Genomic DNA, 13,220 nt, shown 5'->3' on the forward strand with positions numbered 1-13,220 from the left:
CTCATTGTGGAGAGAAAGTGAGAGATATGTTGTGTTTAGTTCACAAGAATGGAAAAAGAAGAAGGGTAAATCGATTTTGGGAGCATTAAGAGCTTCAAATTGGTTGTTCATGGTGGTTGTGGTATTGATGACAATGACAATCTTGTAATTACTTGAAGATGATGAGGGTGAGAGAGTAAAAATGTCATTTTCGAAAAAAAAGAAAAAAAAAATTGATGGCATTTTCGTAAATTATATGAACTTGTGGGGTGAATAGGGCAAAACCAATTTTCAAAAAAAAAAGACGTTAATTTTGTGTTTGACTTTAAGTTATAGGCCAACATTAGATCCCCCATATTCTCTCCGTTCGTATTTATCATGTGTTTTATTTTATTTTTCATATTTATTTTGGAAAAGAAAATATAAGACCATCCGTTTACAAAAAAGAAATATATACGACCATGCCGAAACCTAAGTGCATGGGCTTTTTTTTTAAACGCTATGTTTTGTTGAGATCTTATAAGTATTTTCAAGAATCATCATTAATCTTTTTAATTCTGAATTTTGTCAAAAAAAAAATCTTTTTAATTGTGAAGGTGATAAATAAGTTATATCTTTCAATAAAGGCAAAAATTAAACTTGTCAACAAAGAAGAAGATCAAACTTGTCTCTGAAGCAATGTTCAAAAAAAAAAAAAACTTGTCTCTGATGCAAAACTTTAGTGGACAATATATAGACTTGCATGAGCATGAGAACGTTGTGGTGTTTTACTGCTAGTAAGAAGATGGTGCATGTTTCTATATATATTTTTGATAATTAATGTTGAGACAATGTAGTTCTTGAAAAATTAGGAACACACAATAAAGAGGAATGCCAGAAGTCGCAGATTCGACCATCTGTTAGTACGGTGACAATCCTTCTCCAAAAGTTTTTAAAGGATTTTCTTGAATTTGGAGCGCAATATGGTGGTAGCTAATCACTATAAAGAAAATTTACGTGCATGGGCTTTTTTTTTAAACGCTATGTTTTGTTGAGATCTTATAAGTATTTTCAAGAATCGCCATTAATATCTCTATTTTAATTGTGACGGTGATAAATAAGTTATACATTTAGTGGATCAAAGATAAACAAAAAAAGATCAAACTTGTCTCTGAGGCAAAACTTTAGTGGACAAGATAAACTTGCATTAGAACGTTGTGGTATTGTGCTGCTAGTAAGTAGATGGTGCATGTTTCTTCTGTGCATATTTTTGATAATTAGTGTTGAGACAAATGTAGTTCTTAAAATTAGGAGCATATAGTACGTACATACGACTACCATATAGTCAAAAGAATTTAACGTACGTTTCGAAGTCAAAACCACGAGTTAAACTGAATTCGTTAAACATAATCTAGTTTGCTCCAAAGCATTATAAAAGAAATCATTCTGAGAAAATAAAAGCAAAACAAAAAGGAAATTTAGCAAAATCTCTACTTCCAACAAAGAAGGTTGTTAATAATGAAAACAACAAAACCCAAATCAACCGAAGCGTCCTCAAGAACCAAACAAGAAGCTGAATGTAACGAGATTAAACTAGTCATTCTGGTTCTTCTTTTTTTACTCCAGGAACCGAGACCAAGCTGGGAATAAAAGAGCAATGCGAAGGCCAAAAATTATCGGCAACAAGATCTATTTTGGTTTTACTGATCAAGTTATTGTTCTCCACAACATAGATCCAAGCTTGACCATCTTTGTCGCAAGAACACACTACAAGTGTTTTATCGTTGATGAAGTAACTTGGCTGTACCAAATCCGGCAAGTTAGGAATTGACACTTCCATGAAATTCATCCATTCCACATCTCTACCACCCCGTTTATGAATCTTGTTCTTGGTCACCCAAATCTGAATCTTCTTTGTTAGATGGGATTGCTTTAACAACGAAAACCGATCTCCCATAAATACCCTAAGAACAAGAGCATCCTCATGCTTGTTATCCTCACATGGCAGATCACACAATTGGTTGAATGTTTCCTTAGTAAAATCGAAGTTAACTATGAAGTACGAGTACTTGGTTTCGTTATAAGAAGCAACACGATACCAAGTTCCATTCAAAGACACACCACTGGTACTGTAAAAAGCAATTACAGCATCCTCAGTAGTACTACTAGTACTAGACTTCATCACACCTCTTTGTTCCTTCCATGCATCGGATGAAAAATCAAGGGTTTTCCAAAATGTCTTTGTAGGATCTAGTTCCGTCCGATGAGTCCCAAGGGTCTTGTAACCATTATCATCATCATAACCTATGCCACAGAATTCAAAACTACTATGGTTACCCTCGTGCTCGACCCATCTAGTCTGTCTTAACCATGGGTTCGAAACCATGCCTCTTTTACCCATGTCACATAGCAAAAGCCCATCGCAATCCATCAAGCGTCTAGGTAACTCATGAGGTTCTAAAGCAGGAATATCTAACGTCAAGTCATGCACCTCGATCTTTGGATTGACGCTTACCGAATAAATCTTGGATTTGGTTGCTAAGATGAATCGATACGTCATCTTGGTCTTGTGTTTTTTTATGAACGTCTTGTCGCTTAAAAGAGCGTTCCATTGTTTGGAGACGGTTCTGAACCGGACAAGAGATTCAGGAGGGACACAAGAGAGGATCTCTTCAGTCAAATCCCACGGAAGCTTCTCCTGGTTAGCCATTAGGGTCTTTTACTTTCAGATTAACTACTTTGCTTATTAAGTTTTCCCAACTAGGGTTTAAACTGTTTATTCCGTAAACATATCCGTAGAAGATTAAAGATATTTACAAAAGACTAATGTAAATTGTCTCTAGATATACGACTACTAACGTGTATCTAGGAAAATCAGTAAATCTGATAATTGAAGCAATGTATATGTGGCTTTAAAATTTAAGAAATATAGTAAATAATAATATATCATGACTTTTACGTGTTTTTAACCATTATATATATCATTTGACGATAAAATAAACAATGATATATCATTTACTATAATTTTTGAACTCCTTTAACTCTTTATTTGGATTTATTAATGTAGTTTACTTAGAGTATGAATTGTGTTTCATTGATCATGTTTGAGTAACTCACTTGTTAGATTTAAGGGGTTTTAAGGTTACTAATGAATTTCTTGATAGAGTTGCTAGGGTTATTTTTCATATTGTTTTAATGTTAGATTTGGATTGATAAATTGAAATCTCGATTTTAAAATAATTGGTAGACACAAAATGTTATTACAAAAATGTTATTAATAGCCTAAACTAAAATTGGTTAAATATTTATGATTTATAAATTTAGTGAACTTATCAAACTTGATTCAAGTTTTAATGCTTATCTGAACTGATTGAATTCACAAAGAGATTTCGAATTTACCAGTGTTATGCACATCAAATGAAACTGAATGGAACTTTTTTACTTCTCTTCGCAGGGTATCGATCGATAAATCTCTGTGTGTGTTTATATTTTTATTTTTCTTAACCACTATTTGCTTTAGATCTATGATTCTTTTTGGTTTAAATAAACAATGTCGAAAGTGGTGTACGTACATACAGTTTCTCATATAATATAAGCCGATTATTCCTCTCTACATGCATTTTTTCTGCATGTAAAATTCGAAATGGATTACATTCAAAGAAAAAATGGATAACATTCCATACAATTTCTGCAGTCTGCACATGCTGAATCAGACAAGAACCCTTATTACCGAAATAACAGATTCATTAACTACTATAAATGCTCATCTTATGCGCCCGGAGAAGCCAAACTTACGGCCCAAGAAACGTCCTTGAATGCAGAGAAGACTCTTCTCTTATGCATACAAACCAGATGTAGTGATAGTACTCAATTGAATTACATGAAAGAAACAAAAAAAAAAAAATCAAAGGAACAAATAACAATTTGGGATGTAATGAATGGACACAACCAGCCTACGAGTCTCAACGGTTTTGAAGAGTTTCAATTGCCTTTCTCCACTGCAAAGCTCGTTGTTTCGAGTCTTCAATCGATAGAACCTTCTTCGGCTGCCAAATAAAATCAACAGTCAAGTTTTGATCTCCTAGAAAAATAAAAAGCTGGTGAGATGCATTGTGAATGTGTGTTACTGTGCAAATCTTGAAATGGGAAGGACTTGAGATTTGAACGTTGAGGTCACTGGAGTTATCAGACCAGATGATGTTCCCTTTGGCAACAAGCTTTGATGGATCAACGTAGATCAGTCTCGGTTTGTTGGTGAGTATCAGCTGCACTTTCTTACTCGTGATTTTCCGTAGCTTCTTCACTGCTGATAACATTATAACCGATTCTCCCGGTTCAAGAAACTGTTGCCTGATATACAAAACCGAGTTAGGATTTTGAAAAAAAGAGATCAGTAAAAGCCTAGTGGTATTCTCTCACCATCTCGAATCAAATGAGTCTATGGAGGCAAGCCTTGTTATGGAACCAGAGGATTCAGAAGTTGAAGAGGGACCATTGTTCTGCATGGCTGAGGCATCTCCAACATGTGTTGGATTCCATGGAGAACCGTCTCTCTCAGGAGATGCTGACTGAGACTGCACAAGATAAAAACTGGATCAAGATAAAAACTGGTTAGGAGTATATATATATATATATAAGGAGGTAAATACCGAAGGATCTGGAGCTAGTTTGGGAGGAGTTTGTGATCTTGGTTTTTTCCAATCAACTCCTTTGAAGAAAGGATGTCTCTTGAGAGAAGCATAACCTTCTGGCCCAGCTCCTGGTCTTCTACTAGGATCTGTATCCTGAAAGAGAGTACCAGAGATCAAGACTTGTTGTGTTTCCTAATGAGCAAAAGGACTTAAGGTAAAGGGAGCATAACTTACCAGCAACCGGTCGATGAGGTCTCTTGCTGCTTCTGAGAAATGATTTGGGAACTTTAAGTCTCTAGCTATAATTCTTTGGAAAATCAGCCATTCACTTGCATCTTTGAATGGAGATGTTCCTGATAGCATTTGGTACAGAGTGCAGCCCAGTGCCCAGAGATCGTTTCTGTTTGAAGTTGTTCCACAAATAACAAAGAAAAATTGTTTCAAGTAAGAGGCATTGTAGTAATCCACAGAACCAAAAAAAGCTTCATCACATAGTGGTGAAACATTTGTTCTAACCAGTGTTATAAACGAAACGATTTTTCCTAAATATTTTTTTTTTTAAATCGGTCTAGGCGCTCAATAAAATCGGTCTAAGCGCCCGCCTAAACAATAATGGCGTTTAATCATCGCCTAGTGATTTCTTGAACATTAATTCTAAGTTCTAACATAATAGTCTGTACCCGAAAGTTGCTGGAGAGGAGTTGAGAACTTCAGGAGGAACATATGCAGCCGTACCGACAAAAGTGCAGGCCTTATCATCTGCATAAGTCACCAGTGTTACAGACAGGCTTACAAAACAAGAATCTGAAAACAATTATCAATAACTACTAAAGCCTTGAGAATATAGGAAAGGAGATGGATCTTTGTATTTTACCGGAAGCTGCATTAGGAAGTAGAGTGATCTGGCTGTCTTGCATAGGCTTTACACTACCAAAATCAGCAATCTTAATGTGTCCATCTGAAGTCAGCAACAGATTCTCCGGCTACTCACTCAAAAACACAAGTTAGCAATAATATCCTTGTTAAGGTTGAAATGTAGAGAAAGAAGCTACCTTAATATCTCTATGTATCAGTCCCATAGTATGTATATACTCAAGAGCATCCACAACTTCTGCACCATAGAACCGAGCTTCATCCTCTGATAGACAACCTTTCTGCCAAAAACGCAACACAACATTTTGAGAATATGAATCAGTCTCCTAGATTCTGAGTAGTATTAATCTTACTCGGGTGATTTGGTCAAAAAGCTCCCCACCTTCACAAGATTCAAGCGCCATGTCTATAAAATGAGACCAAGATCACTTATTGTTCAAGCAGAGAGAGTGGATGGTCTATAAAATAAAGAAACTAAGCTTACATAGAGAGAAGTTATCTTGAAATGTAAAGAAGAGTTTGACAATCCCAGGATGGTCGAGTTGATCAAGAACAATCCTCTCAAGCTTGACATAAGCTGTTTTATTCTCCTTGGTTATAAACTTTTTGTCCATGATCTTCAACGCGTACACGCCTCCATCCTTCTTCTTCGTCGCCCTAACAACCTGTGTTCAAATTTATCCATAAGCCTGCTTATGTAAAGGATACATACAGATTAATGAGTAGAGATCAACACCTTTGAATAAGAGCCAACGCCATAGATCTTGTCGAGCTCGAAATCTTGGACGGTGAAATTCTCTTGAGGAGCCTTGAATGCGAAGCTCTTGCTTCTTGATATGCTGCCTTCAACATTTGATGCATTCCCTTGAAGGGAAAGCTTTGAATCAAATTCATCCTCCATTGTCATCAACTTTCTTCTATATCTCCACAAGGCCCCACATTGGATCTCTTACATATGATGATCTTGAAGTTTATGCGAGAAAATTCTCAATTCGATGAAGAAGAAGAAATGTGACACTTTCTTCATCTTCTTCTTTCTATTTTTAACATAATAATTTTATAAGAATCATTTGTATTTTTATTTCATTACTTCAACATGTGAAACATGAAACATTCTATGAGAAATGTTTTTTTTTTTGCTAAGTCGTATAATGTCGATTTTCTCATAATAGGAACATTAGGAGAAACGGAAAAAAAAAAAAAAATCTTAAGACATCACTTTCAGGTTCTGTCTGTGTTTCACATCACTTTCAGTTTTTTCGGGCAAACCTTTTCAAACTTGATGGCAGATCTGCCGCAGCATCTTCACCGATCCTTCTCTTCTTACCAGCAGCACCCTGCTCTTGCTCCGGGAACGTCTTCTTCACGTTCTCCACCAACTCTTTCTTCTTCTTAGTCCTCTTACTCGGTTTATTCCTTCCTTTAGTCTTCTTCTTCAGCTCAACCCCCTTCGCCGCTTCTACCGCCACCTCTTTCTCAGCTTCAATCTCTCCTCTCGTCGGCCTCTCCTTCCTCCTCGAAGGCCTCATCGCACCGATCTTAGAAGGATCCAGCATGATCGTCTCGGGCGGGAGCTTATCGAGCAGCAAGTGCACTTCCTTCTCCCGCCTCTGCTTCGTCGTTTCGAACGGGTTAGCCACCCAGGAATCGAAGTTCGGCTCTCCAGACCCTGGAATGAGAACGCTGGACCATCCCATCGAGTGACCGATCCCGAGAACGTCCTCGTACGGTCTGAACATCACCTTCTCGATCTGGTAGCCTTTCACCATCGAGTGGCTCATGTATCTGCTATAGTCACCGCTCGAGTCTCCTAGAACCTGAACGAACGATCCGGTTCCAGCTGCTAGCAAACCTTTCTGGCTGAAACTCAGCGTCTTGGCGTGGAAGCCGTGGATGGTCTGAACCTCCTCGAATTTGCGGAGATCCCAGATCTTGAGTTTGCGCTCTTTGCCTGACGTAGCCATGAGGTGGCCGTTTGGGTGGAACGCGACGGAGGAGACTGGACCAGGGTGGCACTGCATTTGGACTAGAGGTGCTTGGCTTGTTGGTTTCCACATTGTGACGGTTCCACCAGAGTGTCCCAAGGCGACAACACCGTTGTAAGGATTCACTTCCATTACATCTGTTCTGCCTTTGCCTGTTCGGATACTGGCTACCATGTCTCCGTAGGTTACGTCTTGGTAGTGTAGCTGTCCGATTTTGTTCACTGATGCGAGGAGGAAATGGTTCTTTAGGAACCTGAGTCTAGCCACTGGACCACGTTCCTGAAGTAGAAAAGGTTTGAAGTCAATATAACCAAGAACATTATAAAAAAAAAAGACAATAAGCCTCACCTTCAAACAATGGAGCTCAGTTCCATCTCTCGCATAAATATAAGAATACCTGTCAAAAATCAACGAGTCAAAACATTAGACTAAGAAACAAGGAGACATAGCATAGAGAAGGTGATGTTAATAGATGTGAAAACACACATACTTCTTCTGGGCAGCTGCAAAGAATTGGTCATTGTGGAGGAATGTAACATCACGTACTGTTTCTCTTACCTGCAGATAACATCAACTTCTATCAAGAACCATATCATAAAGAAAAATCCCTGAATAAAGTTATTATGAAATAAAAAAAACCGACCTGGATCTCTTTAATTAAGTTCATACTCATCATGTCTACAAGAGCAAGGTGGCCTTTGCGACCACCAGCTAGCATATGCCGTCCACTTGCAGTAAAATCGAGTTTGTACGGGCCAAAATCTACATATGCTCACCGGCGTCAGTGAAATGAATCAGAAGAACACATAAAAAAAAGAAAGTCTCCATCACACAGAGTAACCTAATTACAAATTTTACAACTTGAGATAAGACTTTCCCTCTGAGAGGAAGCTATTGTTCATTTACCTGGGAGCACAATGTCATATTGGTTTCTTGAGCTTAATATATCAACTTCTTTGGCAATATCTGTCTGCTTGACCCGCCATGTCTTCTCTAAACCATCAGTCTCCAAGTACCCTGCTGAAGCCGGCAAGAGCCACTACATAAAAACAAAGCAATTAAGAACTCGAAACCAGCTGAAGTATCAAGAAACTGTTGCTTAACGTCAAGTGAAGCACTCATCTCCAAGAAGCACTGGAAAAAACAAGATCAACACAAAGCTGGACTGAAGGAGTAAAACTTTTACCTTCTCGATTTTAGCAGCAGCTTTTGCAGACTTCCCATACAACTTTTCTCGTGAAGCAAGTTGAGTCTTTAGTTTCTTATCTTTCAACGTCTGCAGAACAAGAAGACAACACTCAACTTCTGCATTTTCACAAACCAAAAGCCACAAATCAATTAAAACTCTTATGTATATACCTCTAAGTTAGCACCTTCTCCTCTAAGATACTTCTTTTCTTTAGCCTCCAACTCAACATCGATCTCCTGCATACAAAAATTGAAGCAAAGTTCTCAACTTTACTGAAACCCACAAACAATTAAAGTGCTTGAACTTAGTACCTGCTCATCAGGAGGCAAGACCTTCTCCATGAGATTGTTATCCTCTAAAGCGACCTCCATCGTCATCCCTTGCAAGTTCTCCTTACAACCTAAACGAATCAGACAAATCATTACACTTAAATCTGAAAACCAACGGATCCAGCAGTGAGCTTAGATTCATATTCGTTCCGATTGAATCATGGCTCAGCTAAGTTTTACAGTAGAACGGGAAGAGCTATGAGGATCGAGACGAACCTGAGAAAAGATTGAAATTTTGAATTAGCTTTCACCTGAGAGGCGTGAGTTTGAGATTTGAGACGGCGGCGGTGAGGAAGAAACAGCACACGACGACGGTGAAGCTTTTTAAAAGGGTTTAGCAGAAGAAAGATGCGTTAATTGGGGCATCGAACCTGCGCTGATTGGACTTCGAGGGTTTTTGTAATTTTAGGGTTTTACAAAACAAATAATAATTACGAAAAAAAGGAAAAAATAATAATCGAGATAATTTGAGTAAGCCTGGGGTTGACAAAAAAGAAGAAGAGAGTATTAGGCCTGGAGTACTCTTAACTGGGCCTGAGCTGGGTAAAAGAAAGAGCCTAGCGAGACCCACGTTATTAAATACAAAATATTGAAAGTTGTTCTGTAATATACCATCTATATACTTATACTATTATTTAAAAAGTAATTTAGCTTATTTGTCATGTTTTTCATGATTTAAAGATATTTTGCTTATTTGTCATATTTTCAACAATCTATACTATTATTTAAGAAGTGATTTAGCTTACTTATCATGTTTTCCATGATTTTAAGATATTTTGCTTATTTGTCATGTTTTCAACAATTTTAGTTAATAATTTTCTTATTTGTTATATTTTAATTAATTTAATTGAAACATTAGTTTAAATAATCGATCTATATTACTATTTAAAACTTAAAAATCATCATCTATATAAATATTTGATATCATTTTATTTATCATAAACTAAATGCATAATGTTTGATTTTGCCGATTATATAATATTTGACGTTAAGTTTATATGGGAAATATGCTTTAAACTATCACAAAAGTTTAACCATGCTAAGGGACATAATGAAACCCTTGATTTTTTTGTCTTGGTGAATGTTAGCGTCAGTAGATATATGTATATACATATTTCTGTTTATTGATATGGACATAATGAAACCTTTGATTTTGCAATACGAATTGATCTTCATTGACTATTTTGAAACCCTTGATTTTGCTATACGAATTGACATGTTCATTGACTCGGTTTAATAGTTAGTTATATTATTATATTATAAAGTTTTGAAATATTGATTGGTTTCTAATAGTATCCGGCGAGAAGATAGATCAAATATTAAAAAGGAATATTGCTGATGTTTTAATATATCCAGTGAATTGAAGAAAGTGATTGGATGACCATCAAAAAATTTCATATTGACATGTAGGAGAAAGTTATAGGTTAACACTTCATGATTTTAAAATAATTTAGAAATCCAATACTTCTTTTTTGTAACTTAAATCCAATACTTCTTGAAAACATATTTCTCATTCGCTGGATATGAAGATATACACATTGGATTAGATTTAGTTATATTTTATGCTAATTATTAATTTTAATAAATTTTTTTAGTAATTTAACTGATAATTTATCATTATGTTCAAAATAATTAAAAAATTGTAACAATACTATCATACTTAAATTTATATTATATTTAATTTAATAACATTAAAATATTATATATATATATATATGTTTACATTATATTTGGTTTTAGTAATATTAAATCGGTTTTAATTTTAGTATATATAACATATAAGATATAATGAATCATCTATCTTTTAAAATAAATTTATTAGGACAATCAAAATCACTCATTTTGATATTTTTTTTTACAAAAGTTGGCTAAGATACGAAAAATATATATTTTTTACGAAGTGATTTTTTGCTCTCACGTTAAAAGTTAAAGCGTTTAAAATCATCATTATCCTTAATAAATAATAATATTAGATTAATTTATTAATATATAATTACCATAAATTAAAAAAAATTATATATTATGTTATCCAAAAATACTTTACATCGTAATATTTTAAAAATAAATATAAATCCATGTATATATTTTTATACATATATAAATGTTTTCAAATTTATTTTACGTAATAAAATATATTTTATTAAAATAAAAAAAACTTATCTTATATAAAAACTTTATAATATATCTATTTACAAATATTTGTAAGATTATTAAGTCCGCAAGTGCGGGCAAATCACCTAGTTTATTTTATTTTGCCAAACTTAAACCCTCTGTAGACAGTGATTACTCTTCTACAGTTTTCAAATACGTAAGTGCATGTTCGCTTGAAGCCATTTCAATGTGGATGCATGTTCGCTTGTATATATGTTTAGTTTACTCTTGCATGAGTCTTCCAAGTTATTTTTTTCTACTAGATTTTTTCTGTATGTTTCATGCTGATAATGCTATGTGCAATTAGATCAATCAAGATGATAGTATGATCACACATCTAGAACAAAATGTGTGGCTAGTTAACTTCACATTAATGTTTTCACCCACTTGCTTGAAAGTGATCCTCTAATGGAGAACCGACCTATATATCTTAGCTATTTTGGACCTTTAGGACAACATTGTCTGTTATTATTATTAGATTTTTTGGTTAACTAGCTCAAAGCATTGGATTCCAATATAACTATTTTCCGGATTATTCATATTTTATTAATATAATAATAATTATTATTGTGACTACATTTTTATACTAATATATAGATAATATTTTCAATATGCAGTGAACTGACATCCAAACATCGTCAACGCTTCCTAATTTCCTTGAAATCTAACAAAGCCATGTTAAAAAAAAACTATATAAGTAGATTAAGAAAGTACCAATTATGTCTTTCGTAATTATAAATAAATCTTGGTCACGCATGTGACTGCTGGTTTGCTGGTCCGGTCAGGACTCAGGCGGCCTCTCTAATAAAAAGTAACAACTACTATCATCAGCAACCTATTACGATAATTTTCTTGGTTAGATAAATGATGCGATTAATCTAAGTCAACTTTAATTTGTATGATAGATACATTCGTTCATCTTGATAACAGGGAGACAATTGAGTATGAAGTTTCATAAACCATCCAAGGGAGAGCCATGATGCTCCTTATCTTTACTTTTGGTGTCGATTGGTATAGTCTTTGGAATTTTATGGTATTTGATAATTTATTGCTGTCTACATCTAAATATATTAGTGTATAAGATTAAATAACAAAAGAATGAGTTCATGATTTGGAGGCCATGCACGTTACGTTTCACTTGCTTTCTTTGTCTACATTGTACATTACAACATATAAAATGCTAAAACGGTGGTGAATGCTAATCATTTATGTTATTTAGATTAAAAAAACAGAAATATTCTGGAATCCTATGTAGATTTGATCGACTATATGGATTTGCCAAAAATAAAATAAAAGGTCATTCTTATCAATTAGGTTTGTTTTCTTTGTAACCCACATGTCATAGTGATTCTTATGCCTACGATATATACTCTTTGTTATCACTCTTTAGTGTACGGCCATAATGGTTCATACCTTGAAAATATATGCGAGAATATTTCCTCCAACTCAAGATGTATATATGAATTTCAATATAATGAATATGAATATATTATAATATTTTTCTTCAGGTATATAACCCCTGATCGATTTACAAAAGTGTTATAAATCCAGGAGTCTTTAATCTTATTTTTTCTTGTCCTCTTTGGTTCTTGATATTTTCCATTTATAGGAAATATGTAACCAAATGAAACAAGATCTACTCTGAATTTGATTAAACTATATATGATTTCATTGTACAATCATCTGAGTTGATTTTTATTATAATGCATTTTAATTTTATAGGACTGTTTTAGAGTTCAGACTTCCATCCAGATCACTTGTTTTTATTTCCCCATCTAGTGTCCACTTAAGAACCAGAATCTAATTTAGTTGAATTTTAGACGGCTTGGTTTGGCCGAATCAAACAAACGTATAGATGATGGACCACCGAAACTTCAACATCGTGCATAATTGATGTTATTCTTGGGTTCACCCCCTAGGGTTCACCGACCAATAAAAAATTGTCATTTTAAATCTAGTATTTTTTAATTAAGGAAACCAAATAACTTGGCAAATTATATTATTTTTTCAAAATAAAATTTAAAAATAAATGAAAATAATATATAAAAAACGAATTCAAAAAAAAAAAATGTTGTCAACAAAACACTAAACCCTAAACTCTAAT

The 13,220-nt window shown here is 34.5% G+C and overlaps 3 protein-coding genes across 3 annotated transcripts; all 3 read right to left on the reverse strand.

The window, feature by feature from the left end:
• Nucleotides 1-1,392: 1,392 nt before the first annotated feature.
• On the reverse strand, nt 1,393-2,699 carry LOC106293939 (putative F-box protein At1g47390). The gene has a single exon (XM_013729573.1). It carries the CDS (start codon nt 2,666-2,668, stop codon nt 1,556-1,558), a length of 1,113 nt encoding a protein of 370 aa, XP_013585027.1. The 5' UTR covers nt 2,669-2,699; the 3' UTR covers nt 1,393-1,555.
• Nucleotides 2,700-3,879: 1,180 nt separating this feature from the next.
• On the reverse strand, nt 3,880-6,431 carry LOC106293810 (3-phosphoinositide-dependent protein kinase 2-like). Its single transcript, XM_013729448.1, has 11 exons — nt 6,199-6,431; nt 5,947-6,127; nt 5,816-5,868; nt 5,642-5,743; nt 5,464-5,572; nt 5,270-5,348; nt 4,824-4,989; nt 4,608-4,742; nt 4,378-4,532; nt 4,086-4,308; nt 3,880-4,004 (listed from the first exon to the last, which is right to left on the reverse strand). The coding sequence occupies exons 1-11, from the start codon at nt 6,367-6,369 to the stop codon at nt 3,921-3,923; spliced, it is 1,458 nt and encodes a 485-aa protein (XP_013584902.1). The 5' UTR covers nt 6,370-6,431; the 3' UTR covers nt 3,880-3,920.
• A 149-nt stretch (nt 6,432-6,580) lies between these two features.
• On the reverse strand, nt 6,581-9,364 carry LOC106343418 (probable U3 small nucleolar RNA-associated protein 7). The gene is made up of 9 exons (XM_013782620.1): nt 9,182-9,364; nt 8,948-9,036; nt 8,807-8,872; nt 8,634-8,723; nt 8,354-8,486; nt 8,091-8,209; nt 7,938-8,005; nt 7,796-7,844; nt 6,581-7,726 (listed from the first exon to the last, which is right to left on the reverse strand). Exons 2-9 carry the CDS (start codon nt 9,011-9,013, stop codon nt 6,713-6,715), a joined length of 1,605 nt encoding a protein of 534 aa, XP_013638074.1. The 5' UTR covers nt 9,014-9,036; nt 9,182-9,364; the 3' UTR covers nt 6,581-6,712.
• Nucleotides 9,365-13,220: the final 3,856 nt, after the last annotated feature.

The sequence above is a fragment of the Brassica oleracea genome, chromosome C5 (genome assembly GCF_000695525.1).
Source record: "Brassica oleracea var. oleracea cultivar TO1000 chromosome C5, BOL, whole genome shotgun sequence".
Lineage (NCBI taxonomy): Eukaryota > Viridiplantae > Streptophyta > Magnoliopsida > Brassicales > Brassicaceae > Brassica > Brassica oleracea.